This window comes from Ranitomeya variabilis, chromosome 5, assembly GCF_051348905.1.
Source record: "Ranitomeya variabilis isolate aRanVar5 chromosome 5, aRanVar5.hap1, whole genome shotgun sequence".
NCBI classification, from domain to species: domain Eukaryota; kingdom Metazoa; phylum Chordata; class Amphibia; order Anura; family Dendrobatidae; genus Ranitomeya; species Ranitomeya variabilis.
Window position 1 is genome coordinate 172,205,046 of NC_135236.1, and position 16,380 is coordinate 172,221,425.

The following is a 16,380-nucleotide window of genomic DNA, read 5'->3' on the forward strand; positions in this document are numbered from 1 at the left end:
TAATTTTAAAAATGAAAAAAAACAAACAAATCTCTCTATCTATCTATCTATCTATCTATCTATATATATATATATATATACACACACTGTTGTTTTTAGAATGTACCAATATTTTTTGATCAGTTGGGGTGTGACCAATGGGTACTCACAATGATCCTAAGAATAAAAAAGAGGCAGTGGTTGTGGAACTGATGTTTTACTTTCCAAGGCCGGTCTTCCATGTCCAACATTCTGGGTTCATATATGGACCCAAATATTTTGAGCAACCAAAAGTCTACAGACCTGAACTTGACAGCGTCATCCATGTATAGACTTGGAGAGACCATGTCAGGAGACTCATAGTCAGTCTAGACATTGTGGGTCAAACACGGATCATGATTGTTGAATGTTTGAAACTGGCCTTAGAGAGATTCAGAATTTCATCAGTGATGGGTCCTCTTCATTGTTAGGGTTGGTGGGAGTGGAGCTGGACTGATCATAAAGTGATGGAATATCCTAACGGATAAAATACAATAAAAAACATTTACATATGTAGGGTGAAATTATATAGAGAACAAACTCGTCAGCTTACTTGTTTGCACAGTGATACATTATAATGGAATTTGTTGAAGTGAATGCCGAGCTAGAAGTTAATATGAGACCATCTGTTATTGTTGGATCTACAAGGGGATTCTGTTAGCTAAATTACAAGTGTGTTTTTGCCAAATCGGAGGTGAGAAGATTTTAGTAGAAGAAATTCATGTTTTTGATTTTTCTTAAATAACTAATGGAAATCCCTTTTACATTCTTTAGGACAAGCTAAGTATCTCCATATCGGAGAAGAAATGGATGGAGTTGATATGAGAGCAGAAGTTGGGCTTCTTAGCAGAAATGTTGTCATTTTTGGAGAAATGGAAGAAAATTGTTACAATCACACTGTGTGTAAATTCTTTGACTTTGATACTTTTGGAGGTCATATTAAGGTATGTCATTAATAAACTATTAATACTTAATGTATTGGAAGATTTGTACATTTGTAAATTATAGCTTATCTTGTCAATTTCAGATTGGCCAAGGCTTTAGAGCAGTTCATTTGGAAGGTATGGAACTGAAACACATGGGACAACAATCAATGGGACATTACCCCATCCACTTCCACACTGCTGGTGATGTGGATGAGAAGGGAGGTTATTACCCTCCAACTTATGTGAAGGATATCTCCATCCACCATGCATTTTCTCGCTGTGTTACAGTCCATGGCACCAATGGTTTGCTGGTAGGTACTATCAGTGCATTGGTCAAAGATGAGCAAACAAGAAAAAAGGAAAGCAAACAATAGATTGCTGTAATATAGATAATTAGAGGCCAACATTGCCAACAAGTTAATTCACCATAGTCTTGACAACCACCAGAGTCTGAATAATGTATTATTTCTGTTTTTGATAATTCACCATGATATACGGTAATCAATTAGAACTGAAAATTGGACATTGATCGTCTTTAGTTGCATTATCATTGAAAATGTAGGGTAGGAGCTCTGCCTAAATAAGGAGGAACTGAGTTACCTGTAGTTTTAGGCTCTTTAGTATTGTTTAGTACTAATTTCCATGAATGGTCTTGTATTTTATACAGTAATTCTTATTTGTTTCATTCAGGTAAAGGACGTTGTGGGTTATGACACTCTTGGTCATTGCTTTTTCACTGAAGATGGCCCTGAGGAGCGCAACACGTTTGACCATTGTCTAGGTCTTCTGGTCAAAGCTGGGACTTTACTGCCTTCTGACAGAGATAATAAAATGTGCAAGACTATAACTGAAGGATCCTATCCTGGATATATAGCAAAACCAAGGCAGGACTGCAAGTAAGTTGGCAGAATATGGTGAGATGCAGTGCTGTTGTTAATATTTTTGCTATTACTTTAGCTATTATTTAGCCTTGACATAATCATATGTATATGTTTATACTACACTACAGGCCCAAGGAGCAGCAACGCCGGTGTTGTTGAACAAGATGTGCTGGAGTTGGCCACTCCTGATTCAAGAAAAGGTGAAGGCCTTTTCATGAATCAGGAGCATTGGACGAGTTTGCATACAGTTCTATGTGCACCACCCTACAAATACTACTACTACTGGTGCAAGAACTGCTTGTCGTGAATTTGATGAGCGGTTCTTGCCACGCCTCAGTCCCGCCCCAGCCCAGCCTTATTTTTCTTATTATAAGCAATTCTATATTTTATGACTAGATGCTTATAGAATATATGAATCCTTTAGTTTTTGGACAACAATGTGTAGAAACTAAAGACAGCGATCAGCCGAAATAGCTGTTTTCAGGCATGAGCAGGACACTTATTTTCCACTTCTTGTGTTCCCAGTGCTGTTTCCACCTTCTGGATCGCCAATCCCAATAACAACCTCATCAACTGCTCAGCAGCTGGCTCAGAAGTAAGTAAAGCTCTAAGACTCTTAAGGTAGCTTAATCGTACAACAGAAGTAGAGTCCGACATAAATTAGAGGTCCATCTGGAATATGTTACCTTACATTTGGAATCCACTACAAGCTCCTGCTGAGTTTGGTTTACTGAAGCTTGCTAAAAAATTAAAGGCTCTATTAGCCTTTCTAATTCTCACCTTGATGTTCTGGCCAGGACAGCTCTGTTTTATGACCATTGAGGAGATATAAAAGGTTTACATAGCTCTAAAAGACATAAAATCGTGAAATTTCCCATAATCCTAACCATTTTTTGTTTTAAATCCATACCACTGGAAAATCATTGCAGACTGTCAAGTAATGTTTTATTATAGATTTAATAGAATAATATAATTTAGTTAAATAACAGAAGTAATAATGATATATTTCATAGTGCTTGACTAAAACATTATGATTTGTTTCCAGGAAACTGGATTTTGGTTCATATTTCATCATGTACCTACTGGGCCTTCAGAGGGACTGTACGCACCCGGAAAATCAGAACTCACTCCCTTAGGAAAATTCCATAATAATCGTGCACACTCCAACTACAGGGTAAGTCTAACATAGCAGATATGCAAATTGCTTCTTCAGAAAGAAAGAGGACTTGAACTCTACTGGTTTATCTTTTATCATAAGTCATATGGCAAGGCTCGTTAAAGGGTCAACATTGACTTTTAGGACTGCTACTTCCAATAGGTGACACTAGAGTTCAGGTCCTCTTCCTCAATGAAGAGGATATTTGAATATTTAATTTTGTAGAGGAGCATTGCATGGCCCATAGCTCTACTTACACAGCATGTCAGGAACGTCACTCTTCATAAGGAGAAACTGTTATGACCCCAGTGGACAGGGTCTCAGAGGAACGTGTAAATCTGCGAGATACAAAAATCCAGCTCATAGGGCTGTGGTAACTGGGTTGACCAAATAGCTACTCCTAACGCCAACACTAGAAGTAGCCGGGGATCATGCCTACGGTGATCGCTAGATGACTCGCGCCAGCCGGAGAATCTAACTACCCCTAGGAGAAGAAAACAAAGACCTCTCTTGCCTCCAGAGAAAGGGACCCCAAAGCAAGATACAAGCCCCCCACAAATAATAACGGTGAGGTAAGAGGAAATGACAAACACAGAAATGAACCAGGTTCAGCAAAGAGAGGCCAGCTAACTAATAGCAGAATATAGCAAGATAACTTATCTGGTCAACAAAAACCCTATAAAAATCCACGCTGGAGATTCAAGAACCCCCGAACCGTCTAACGGTCCGGGGGGAGAACACCAGCCCCCTAGAGCTTCCAGCAAAGGTCAGGATACAGATAGTAACAAGCTGGACAAAAATACAAAACAAAAGCAAAAAGCAAGGAAGCAGACTTAGCTTGAAATACAGGAACCAGGATCATAGGACAAGAGCACAACAGATTAGCTCTGAATTCAACGATGCCAGGCATTGAACTGAAGGTCCAGGGAGCTTATATAGCAACGCCCCTGAACTAACGGCCCAGGTGAGGACAAAGGAAAAAACAGAAGCTCCAGAGTCAAATCACTAATGACCACTAGAGGGAGCAAAAAGCAAAATCACAACAGTACCCCCCCCTTAGTGAGGGGTCACCGAACCCTCACCACGACCACCAGGGCGATCAGGATGAGCGGCGTGAAAGGCACGAACTAAATCGGCCGCATGAACATCAGAGGCGACCACCCAGGAATTATCTTCCTGACCATAGCCCTTCCACTTGACCAGGTACTGATCCGCCTGGAGAGACGAGAATCCAAGATCTTCTCCACCACGTACTCCAACTCGCCCTCAACCAACACCGGAGCAGGAGGCTCAGCAGAAGGAACCACAGGCACAACGTACCGCCGCAACAAGGACCTATGAAACACGTTGTGGATAGCAAACGACACAGGAAGATCCAGGCGAAAGGATACAGGATTAAGAATTTCCAATATCTTGTAAGGACCAATAAAACGAGGTTTAAATTTGGGAGAGGAAACCTTCATAGGAACAAAGCGGGAAGAAAGCCACACCAAATCCCCAACACGTAGTCGGGGACCCACACCGCGGCGGCGGTTGGCAAAGCGCTGAGCCCTCTCCTGTGACAACTTCAAGTTGTCCACCACAAGATTCCAGATCCGCTGCAACCTATCCACCACAGAATCCACCCCAGGGCAGTCAGAAGGCTCCACATGACCCGAAGAAAAACGAGGGTGGAAACCAGAGTTGCAGAAAAACGGCGAAACCAAGGTGGCGGAACTAGCCCGATTATTAAGGGCAAACTCAGCTAACGGCAAGAAGGTCACCCAATCGTCCTGATCAGCAGAGACAAAACACCTCAAATAAGCCTCCAAAGTCTGATTAGTTCACTCCGTCTGTCCATTAGTCTGAGGATGGAAAGCAGACGAAAACGACAAGTCAATGCCCATCCTACTACAAAAGGATCGCCAGAATCTGGAAACGAACTGGGATCCTCTGTCTGACACAATATTCTCAGGGATGCCGTGCAAACGAACCACGTTCTGGAAAAACACAGGAACCAGATCGGAAGAGGAAGGCAGCTTAGGCAAAGGAACCAAATGGACCATCTTGGAGAAGCGATCACATATCACCCAGATAACAGACATGCCTTGAGACACCGGAAGATCAGAAATGAAATCCATGGAGATATGTGTCCAAGGTCTCTTAGGGACAGGCAAGGGCAAGAGCAACCCGCTGGCACGAGAACAGCAAGGCTTAGCTCGAGCACAAGTCCCACAGGACTGTACAAATGACCGCACATCCCTAGACAAGGAAGGCCACCAAAAGGATCTGGCCACCAGATCTCTGGTGCCAAAAATTCCTGGGTGACCTGCCAACACCGAGGAATGAACCTCGGAAATGACTCTGCTGGTCCACTTATCAGGCACAAACAGTCTGTCAGGTGGACAAGAATCAGGCCTATCAGCCTGAAATCTCTGCAACACACGTCGCAGATCTGGAGAAATAGCTGACAAGATAATACCATCCTTAAGAATACCAACAGGTTCAGCGACTCCAGGAGCATCAGGCACAAAGCTCCTGGAAAGAGCATCGGCCTTCACATTCTTTGAACCTGGTAAATACGAGACAACAAAGTCAAAACGGGAGAAAAACAATGACCAGCGGGCCTGTCTAGGATTCAGGCGTTTAGCAGACTCGAGATACATCAGATTTTTGTGATCAGTCAAGACCACCACACGATGCTTAGCACCCTCGAGCCAATGACGCCACTCCTCAAATGCCCATTTCATGGCCAACAACTCCCGATTGCCCACATCATAATTTCGCTCCGCAGGCGAAAACTTTCTAGAGAAAAAGGCGCAAGGTCTCATAACAGAGCAACCAGGGCCTCTCTGCGACAAAACGGCCCCTGCTCCAATCTCTGAAGCATCCACCTCAACTTGAAAGGGAAGCGAGACATCAGGCTGGCACAAAACAGGCGCCGAAGTAAACCGACGTTTCAACTCCTGGAAAGCCTCCACGGCAGCAGGAGCCCAATTAACCACATCGGAGCCCCTCTTGGTCATATCCGTCAAAGGTTTCACAATGCTAGAAAAGTTAGCGATAAAACGACGGTAGAAGTTAGCGAAACCCAAGAACTTCTGAAGACTCTTAACTGACGAGGGCTGAGTCCAATCAAGAATAGCTCGGACCTTGACTGGGTCCATCTCCACAGCAGAAGGGGAAAAAATGAACCCCAAAAAGGGAACCTTCTGTACACCAAAAAGACACTTTGAGCCCTTGACAAACAAAGAATTTTCACGCAAAATTTTAAAGACCATCCTGACCTGCTCCACATGCGAGTCCCAATTATCAGAAAAAACCAGAATATCATCCAGATAAACGATCAAAAATTTATCCAGATAGTTCCGGAAAATGTCATGCATAAAGGACTGAAAAACTGAAGGGGCATTAGAGAGCCCAAAAGGCATCACCAAGTACTCAAAATGACCTTCGGGCGTATTGAATGCGGTTTTCCATTCATCCCCTTGCTTAATGCGCACAAGGTTGTACGCACCACGAAGGTCTATCTTGGTAAACCACTTGGCACCTTTAATCCGGGCAAACAAGTCAGACAACAGCGGCAAAGGATACTGAAATTTGACAGTGATCTTATTTAAAAGCCGATAGTCAATACAAGGCCTCAAAGATCCGTCCTTTTTAGCCACAAAAAAGAATCCCGCACCAAGAGGGGAAGAAGACGGACGGATGTGTCCTTTCTCCAGAGACTCCTTGATATATGAACGCATAGCGGCATGCTCAGGTACCGACAGATTAAACAGTCTTCCCTTAGGAAATTTGCTGCCCGGAATCAAATCTATCGCACAGTCACATTCCCTATGAGGAGGCAATGCACTGGACCTGGACTCGCTAAAGACATCCTGATAATCAGACAAATACTCCGGAACTTCCGAAGGCGTAGAAGAAGCAATAGACACAGGCAGGGAATCCTCATGAATACCACGACAGCCCCAACTAGACACAGACATAGCCTTCCAGTCAAGGACTGGATTATGGGTCTGTAACCATGGCAGCCCCAAAACAACCAAATCATGCATTTTATGTAGAACGAGAAAACGTATCACCTCGCGGTGTTCAGGAGTCATGCACATGGTAACCTGTGTCCAATACTGCGGCTTATTTTCTGCCAATGGCGTAGCATCAATACCCCTAAGAGGGATAGGATTTTCTAATGGTTCAAGAATAAAACCACAGCGCTTAGCAAATGAGAGATCCATAAGACTCAGGGCAGCACCTGAATCTACAAACGCCATGACAGGATAAGATGACAGTGAACAAATCAAAGTTACAGACAGAATAAACTTAGGATGCAAATTACCAACGGTGACAGGACTAACAACCTTAGATATACGTTTAGAGCATGCTGAGATAACATGTGTAGAATCACCACAGTAGTAGCACAAGCCATTCCGGCGTCTATGAATTTTCCTCTCATTTCTAGTCAGGATTCTATCACATTGCATCAAATCAGGTGTCCGTTCAGACAACACCGTGAGGGAATTTGCGGTTTTTCTATCACATTGCATCACATCAGGTGTCTGTTCAGACAACAACATGAGGGAATTTGCGGTTTTGCGCTCCCGCAACCGCCGGTCAATTTGAATAGCCAGGGACATGGTATCATTCAGACCTGTGGGAATGGGAAAACCCACCATAACATTCTTAATGGCCTCAGAAAGGCCATTTCTAAAATTAGCGGCCAGTGCACACTCGTTCCAATGTGTCAGCACGGACCATTTCTGAAATTTTTGGCAATACACCTCAGCCTCGTCCTGGCCCTGAGACATAGCCAGCAAGGCTTTCTCTGCCTGAATCTTAAGATTGGGTTCCTCATAAAGTAAACCGAGCGCCAGAAAAAACGCATCAATATCAGCCAATGCCGGATCTCCTGGCGCCAACGAAAAAGCCCAATCTTGAGGGTCACCCCGTAAGAATGAAATAACAATTTTTACTTGTTGAGCAGAGTCTCCAGACGAACAAGGTTTCAGGGACAAAAACAATTTACAATTATTCCTGAAATTCCTAAACTTAAATCGATCTCCTGAAAACAGTTCAGGAATCGGAATCTTGGGTTCAGACCTAGGATTTCTGGTAACATAATCTTGTATACCCTGCACACGAGCGGCAAGCTGGTCCACACTTGTAATCAAGGTCTGGACATTCATGTCTGCAGCAAGCTTAAGCCACTCTGAGGTAAAGGGGAAAAGAAAAAAAAAATGAGAGAGGAAGAAAAAAAAAAAAACTCAAAATTTTCTTTCTTATAATCCCACTTCTGCAATGCATTAAACATTTAATACTGGCCTGGCATACTGTTATGACCCCAGTGGACAGGGTCTCAGAGGAACGTGTAAATCTGCGAGATACAAAAATCCAGCTCATAGGGCTGTGGTAACTGGGTTGACCAAATAGCTACTCCTAACGCCAACACTAGAAGTAGCCGGGGATCATGCCTACGGTGATCGCTAGATGACTCGCGCCAGCCGGAGAATCTAACTACCCCTAGGAGAAGAAAACAAAGACCTCTCTTGCCTCCAGAGAAAGGGATCCCAAAGCAAGATACAAGCCCCCCACAAATAATAACGGTGAGGTAAGAGGAAATGACAAACACAGAAATGAACCAGGTTCAGCAAAGAGAGGCCAGCTAACTAATAGCAGAATATAGCAAGTTAACTTATCTGGTCAACAAAAACCCTATAAAAATCCACGCTGGAGATTCAAGAACCCCCGAACCGTCTAACGGTCCGGGGGGAGAACACCAGCCCCCTAGAGCTTCCAGCAAAGGTCAGGATACAGATAGTAACAAGCTGGACAAAAATACAAAACAAAACAAAAGCAAAAAGCAAGGAAGCAGACTTAGCTTGAAATACAGGAACCAGGATCATAGGACAAGAGCACAACAGATTAGCTCTGAATTCAACGATGCCAGGCATTGAACTGAAGGTCCAGGGAGCTTATATAGCAACGCCCCTGAACTAACGGCCCAGGTGAGGACAAAGGAAAAAACAGAAGCTCCAGAGTCAAATCACTAATGACCACTAGAGGGAGCAAAAAGCAAAATCACAACAAGAAACGTTACCACTTGAACCCTAGGCAGGGGCCTCTCAAACAGCCAAATCAGATCTAATACTTTGCACTGAGGAGGGGCAACACCTCGAAACACATATCTGTAATTTGAGATTCTGTTGTGGCTTTTTGGCTTTTATTTTAAGTCATATGGCAAGGCTTGTTAAACATTCGGTATTGACTTTTAAGTTTGCTACTTCAAGTCTTCTTCCTCTCTGAAGAGTTGATTTGGATATTTGATTTCCAAGATGAGCTTTGCATGGCATATAAGTCTCCTTACGCTGCAATATCATGCATGTCACTGTCAGCATGGATAAACGTTACCCCTTAACATAGTAGATATAACATACAGCTGGAGGAAAGGTTATCTTGACTCATCATCATCATGATATGAGCTAACATTTGGTGACAAGTTAAGAGAATTAGACACAACGTAACATTGCACAAACCTATGGTCCTTGTCAAGCTTATGTGTCCAATTACACTTTTTTGTGCCATGATATCCCAGTATTGTCTGAATAAATGTAACCTTTGCTACAGCTGTATGTCAAGGCAATAACATTTAAAGTGGACTTATGGCCTACATATGCTGTCAGGTGTAAGGGCAACTTATATTACAGGGACAGGACCAATAAATGGCCCAACAAATATCATACCATTTGTGCATTAGGCACAAAAAAAATACAACAGACTTATGATTATGCATCTGATGTATTCATGAGGAGTTAGCCCTTCCTCTACTTCTCATATTCAGCACTCATCTGATGGGAAATAAAGCAGGATATTATGACTCATGGGCCTCCTTCACAAATCTCATGCTCCAAGATAGTTCATCCTGAGCTCGTTTATAGACATGATAATGTAATATCTTTAATCACCAATTGTGTGATTTGTAAATAGTCTTCTATGTCGTTAGCATCTCTAACATCTCCCATTTGTATGTCCAGGCTGGAATGATTATTGATAACGGGGTCAAAACAACTGAAGCCAGTGACAAGGATAAGAGACCGATCCTCACACTGATTGGTGCACGGTAATTACTTGTATTCATATATTCCAATATGTATCCCACGCCAGTACAATAATATTTGATTTAAGGAAAAATTCCTTAAACTTCTTTTTCCTGTTAATTCTGATAATAATACTTAGGGAATGCAAAGCTGTATTGTAAAGTGCTGCGGAATATATTGGCACTATATAAATAAAAATTATTATTATTATTATTACATATTGATGCAGTTATTTCACTTGTGATAACTGTTCCTAGAAAGCTTCCATACCACAGATATTAAAGAGGTAGTCCAAGGACTAAAGTCTGCAGTCATTGTATGTGAGTACAGACTGTGGAGCTGTGACGGTGCGCGCTGTGCAGGGTGTCACGCTACGTTTCTTTGGTATTGCCGGTATGAGCAGACGGTTACATAATCAAATGTATACTATTTGCATACTTTCGGGCACGTGCCAACTAGTTTGGTTCCTCACAGTAGAAGTGAATCAAGAGAAGGTGGACATGTCTAGTTGGCATGTGACCGTAAGTATGTAAATCACATGTATTTGGTCACATGACTGCCCGCTTGCACTTAGCTGTTATAGGGAATTGTGACATAAAGTGACTGCAGATTTTTGTCCCAAGTCTGGACAACCCCATTACTGATCTCTCAGGTTATATGTATCTTCAGCATCACATTCTGACATGTCCACATATGTAGAAACAGTTATGACAGAAGAGTACTGTCTTAGTCTGCACTGCAGGTTCCCTTACACATTAGATTAATGTCAGCCACCCCTACCGATATTGTTCGTTAGGATCAGTCGACAATCTAATGTGTATGGGGCCTTCCGATTCCCTCTCAGCAAAGAATGTCAGGGAATACTCGGCAGATTGAATTTTACTCCCCCAAACCTTTTGTTCTCCAAGGTAAAAGTCGCCTCCAGAACTGTCTTGCATTGGTTTTCTCTGCTTTCCCTATTGTCATATGTATGCAGGAGCTGGGCAAGACAAATTGCAGTTTGGCCAACAGCTATTGCATATGTAAAGCCAGGCTACTATACTATATATTTGACTATAATGCACTCCAGTTTAGTTCATTCACACCTAGCAAAACTTCTCCTCTATTAAAGGGTTGTTCCAAATTAGATACAGAATAGATGATTAAATGACTGATCGATTGGGACTGCTTTTGATCACTAAAACAGGAGTCTCAAGCCCTTAAAGGGAACCGGTCACCACCCCAGGGTGTTTTTAAGTAAAAGAGCCACCTTCAGCAGCACTAAGGCTCATTCTGTGAAGGTGGCTCTTATGTTTCTGATCCCTAGTAACACTGAAATATGACTTCTATAAATTGCGCCCCATACCTGTATTGAGTCCCAGAGGTATGGTGTCTCCCCGTTTCAGCCACCTCCCAGCCGTCCATCATCCAGCTCTTGCGCCTGTGCAACGCCTCCTGTGTTGCTGTTACATGCCGTGCGCCTGCCGCCATCTCCCTCTTTCCTCCCTCGGCAGCGTCTGATGAGCTGACCTACCAGTAAACTGCGTGTGGGGAGCTCAGCTCATCAGACACTACCGAGGGAAGAAAGAGGAGGACGAGAAGGGAGATGGGGCAGGCGCAGGGCATGTAACAGCAACACAGGTGGCGCACAGACGCAAGAGGGGGATGATGAACGGCTGGGAGGCGGCTGAAACGGGGAGACACCATACCTCTGGGACTCAATACAGGTATGGGGCGCAATTTATAAAAGTCAATATTTCAGTGTTGCTAGAGATCAGAAACATAAGAGCCACCTTCACAGAATGCAGCCTTAGTGCTGCTGTAGGTGGCTCTTTTACTGAAAAACGCCCTGGGAGGGTGACAAGTTCCCTTTAATTTCTTCTCACTATACAACCACGGTGAGGAGGAGTTCAAAAGGATCAGCGGTCTAGTATTGATGGTGATGCTTCATTCATAAACTATGGGGTTACTGAAGATAGCCAAGTACAGTGCTGGGAAGCCTCTGTCAGCCCATAGACTTTGGATGGATTGGTGGTCAAGCATGTGCCCTGATGGCCCTTCCGAACTCTTCCTCACTGAGGTTGTGCAATGTGGAGGACATGAGACTCTGGACCCCCATTGTAATGATCAGTTTGATCCCAGCACTGTGTCAATAGATGATAAATGTAAATCGTGGAAAACCCCTTTATGAAACTTTTTCTTTATTCACAAGATATAAATAAAGTCCTTTCTCATTTGCTACTGGTTTGCGTTATACACATTTTCTAGGACATGATTGACATTTCCATAATAATCATAACCTAGAGCTGCTAGGAATCTGCTGTGAAGTATCTTTGTTGTCTAGTGAGCAGTAGGTAGTAGAATGGTAATGTAAGAGCAGCTACGAACAGGATTTATCGATCCTGTCAACAACCACATAGAGCTGACATATTCTGGTCCTTGTCCCAATTTGGGAATTTAAACTAAGCAGTTATCACAATGATCATTCTCAAATTATAGTAATAATTGCCCAGTGTGGACAGGCCTTTATAGTTAGGAAGATGATTATCTGTCTGTAGTAATACATGTTCATGAGAACAGGCATGTAGCCAGAACATATCAATAAAATTAAGCTAAACATGTTACACACTGTAGCATAGCGCCTACTACGTGTCTTGGGGGACACTCGCTTGGCAGCAGAATCAAAGCACTCGGGCACGGTTTTCTATCAAAAACAGTCTTTTCGGTTTATTTCACATAATGTAAACCACATCCACAGGAACTTGGTAACAGTTTGAACACAGTCTGCATATATTCATCTTTACCACAGTTCATCTCTGACCCCGGTCAGCATTATACACGGTTTTCAGACCGTTACCCGTTGGCAACCTTTACGGGTTCCTGGACACCCCTTGGCCTCCGAGGTGCCCATACACAATGTCTCTCACTCTGACCCCGGTCAGTATCACACGGTTCCTTCCCGTTACCTGTTGGTGCCACACAGGTTTCCCGGATCCCTCTTCTCCACAGAGGTATCCATCAGACGTTTCTCACTCACACTGACTTCAGGTCAGTCCCAGGTCCTCAACACAGACCTCCCAGGTCTACGGTCTCCAGGTGCTTCCAGGACGACTCCACTCGCCGGAGCCTCCAACACCAACCGTCCATGCTATGTCCAGCACACAGGCTCTCCAGCCTGGAATGGGCACTGTGTGCTTCCAGGACGTCTGTCCCCACCTGGGACCGTCCAGCACACAGGCCACTTTGCAGTGTCCTGCCAGGACACACGGAAGTGTGTCCACCTTGACGGACACTTACCCACTAACACTCACATTCCACCATGTGCTCCACACACCTCCTTTACATAGGTGTAACCACACCCAGGTACCTGTCACATGGCTAGTCAGGTGAGCGTGACATCACCACAGGTCCTTGCACACCATATACATGCCTCAATGCATATCTCAAGGAGCACACACAGCGCCCCCTATCTGCCACAGGGGTCGCTATACCACAACACTTTTAAAGGGAATCTGTCACCAAGTTTTGTCACCTAATCTGAAAGGACCATGACGTTGAGACAGTGACCCTGATTCCAGCGATTTGTCACTTACTGGACTGTTTGTTATAGTTTAGTCATAATCTCCTGCTGATAAAACAGTGATTTTATCAAGAGGACTAGAAAACCTTCGGACTTGTAGTCCTCCATCTTCATGAACTCTGCATAACCCCGCCCCCACCACTGATTGGCAGCTTTCTGCCACCCTACTGTGTAACGGTCAATCAGTGGTGTGGGGGCGGGGTAATACGGAGCTCAAGATTCAGAGAACTGCTAGATCTGCAGAACAAAAAACAAAAACTGCAGGACCCAGTAAAGTAAGCGATACATCCCTGGAATCAGGGACTCTGCTTCAACTTATTGCTGCTGTCTAATAGGAAAAAAAATTGTGATAGATTCCATTGAAATAGGCTATATACAAAAGTTGCAACTTAATATTACATTATGTCTTTTATCTGTTATCTAAATATTTATGTTATGGAAATTAAGGAAATGCCATGGAGGCCAGAAAGTAGCCGACTGTAATCCAATACTTACACAATATCATTCTAATAATCAAAAATCCAGTCTGGATTCTTGCTTTGCAGTAAAACAATAAAGTACATTATTAAAATACAGTTGTTAATATCCCCGGGCCCTGAAGTCTGTTTTTCGTATCTTTAACTCTTGACCAGGTATGGGCCGCATCAAGATGCTGATCCTTTCAAGCCAAGAGTACCTGCAATAATCCAGCACTTTATTGCTTACAAGAACCAGGACCATGGCGCTTGGCTGCGGGGAGGAGACGTTTGGCTGGACCACTGCCAGTAAGTTCAGCATTTTTACAGCCTGTGATGTGAAGCCTCTTGTTTATTGTATGAGTATTGCAGATAAGCTGCTCGAATAACCATTGACAGATGGTATTTTTAATAAAATAAAGAATGCAACATAACCTAGAAGTAGAAAACCAATATTAGATTACTTTATATTGTCTTATTAACCCAATATCCATAATACGTGATTTTCATCTGTACCATCAAAAATACATAAAACAGCTGTTTTAGAAAACAGAGTTTTCCATGTAGGTGTCTGTTCTTTTAATGAGTGGGATACACTCAAGATAAAAATATTTTCCACCAATTAATCACTAACTCTGAAATTCTGGAAGCGCCAAATATTTGCAAGTTAAAAGCGCGCTTAAATCGTGGGCGGCATCCAGTTGCCGCTTTTGCTTTCATGGTGGACCAAACTCTCACCCGTCATCCTGGCGTTTAAAGGGGGTTTCCACCTTCAGGGACATTTTTTTTCTTAAATGCATATATTTAGGGCTAAAATTCATTCAGTTGTGCAATTGGGTTTCATTAGAAATGTTGCACCATTTGACTTTTATAGGCTCTTTATTTCTGCCCATTTAATTTTAATGTAGTCTGTGGTCATTAATCAGCTGATAGGAGCTCAAAAAAAGATTAAAAAAACAGTTACAAATTCCTTGATACACTGCTACAGTGGGATGGCTGACGGACCCTCAATCTAATCATTCTGCAGTCAGCAATAGACAGTTCCCCACTGGGGCTATAGAAAGCAAATTGTGAAAAATGATTAATGATCTCCAATTAAAAGAATGATTTTGATTGCAAAATACAAACAGATAGGTAACAAAAATTGTCTCAAAAGGTGAAAAGAGTCTTTAACCTGAAACGTACTATGGCTTTTATTCCTATGAATGTGCAGGTATGGAAAACATGACTGCTCAATTATCAGTGGTGCCGACCGTAATTGGGAGATGAAAAATGACAGGGATCAGAAATAACTCTGGTCTTGGTTAATTAGTAGCGACCGCAGCACTTAAAGGGAGTCTGTCAGCACTGAATGACTGTTCAAAGCAAGCACAGCGCTCGGGGCACCCATAGTGTGGCCAAACATTTAAAGTGAACCTGTCACCAGGTTTGGCCAATATTATTATTATTTATTTATATAGCACCATTAATTCCATGGTGCTGTACATGAGAAAGGGGTTACATACAGAGTTATAGATATCGTTAAAGTAAATAAATTTACAATGACAGACTGGTACAGAGGGGAGAGGACCCTGTCCTTGCACACTTACATTCTACGGGATAATGGGAAAGAGACAGAAGGTCGGGGGTGCAGCAACTCTGGTGGTGGTGAGGCGGCAGCTCTGGTGGTGGTAAGGCGGCAGCTCTGGTGGTGGTGAGGCGGCAGCTCTGGCGGTGGTGAGGCAGCAGCTCTGGCAGTGGTGAGGCGGCAGCTCTGGCGGTGGTGAGGCGGCAGCTCGGGTGGTGATGAGGCGGCAGCTCGAGTGGTGGTGAGGCGGCAGAATGGTTATTGCAGGCTGTAGGCTTTCCTGAAGTAGGTTTTCAGGTTCTGTCTGAAGGATCCGAGGGTGGTGGATAATCGGACGTGTTGAGGCATGGAATTCCAGAGGATGGGGGATATTCGGGAGAAATCTTGGAGGCGGTTGTATGAGGAACGAATAAGTGTGGAGGAGAGTAGGCGGTCTTGGGAGGAATGAAGATTACGTGAGGGAAGATATTGGGAGATTAGTTCAGAGATATAGGGAGGGGACAGGTTGTGGATGGCTTTGTAGGTCAGTGTTAGTAGTAGCAGGGGAGTAGCGAGGAGAGAGGTGGATTAGTCAGGCAGCAGAGTTGAGGACAGACTGGAGTGGTGCAAGAGAGTTAGCAGGGAGGCCACAGAGGAGGGTGTTGCAGTAGTCGAGGCGGGAGATGATGAGGGCATGCACAAGAGTTTTAGTAGATTGTGGGCTGAGGAAGGGACGGATTCTGGCAATATTTTTGAGTTGGATGCG

The 16,380-nt window shown here is 43.5% G+C and overlaps 1 protein-coding gene across 1 annotated transcript in view; it reads left to right on the forward strand.

Moving 5' to 3' along the window:
• The window catches only part of CEMIP (cell migration inducing hyaluronidase 1), a 133,838-nt gene that overhangs the window by 91,990 nt on the left and 25,468 nt on the right, over positions 1-16,380 (forward strand). The window contains exons 12-18 of the mRNA XM_077263509.1: positions 793-962; positions 1,046-1,255; positions 1,635-1,840; positions 2,351-2,420; positions 2,871-2,999; positions 9,992-10,077; positions 14,246-14,377. Of these exons, the coding sequence (XP_077119624.1) occupies positions 793-962; positions 1,046-1,255; positions 1,635-1,840; positions 2,351-2,420; positions 2,871-2,999; positions 9,992-10,077; positions 14,246-14,377 (1,003 nt within the window). The remainder of the gene's footprint in view (positions 1-792; positions 963-1,045; positions 1,256-1,634; positions 1,841-2,350; positions 2,421-2,870; positions 3,000-9,991; positions 10,078-14,245; positions 14,378-16,380) is intronic.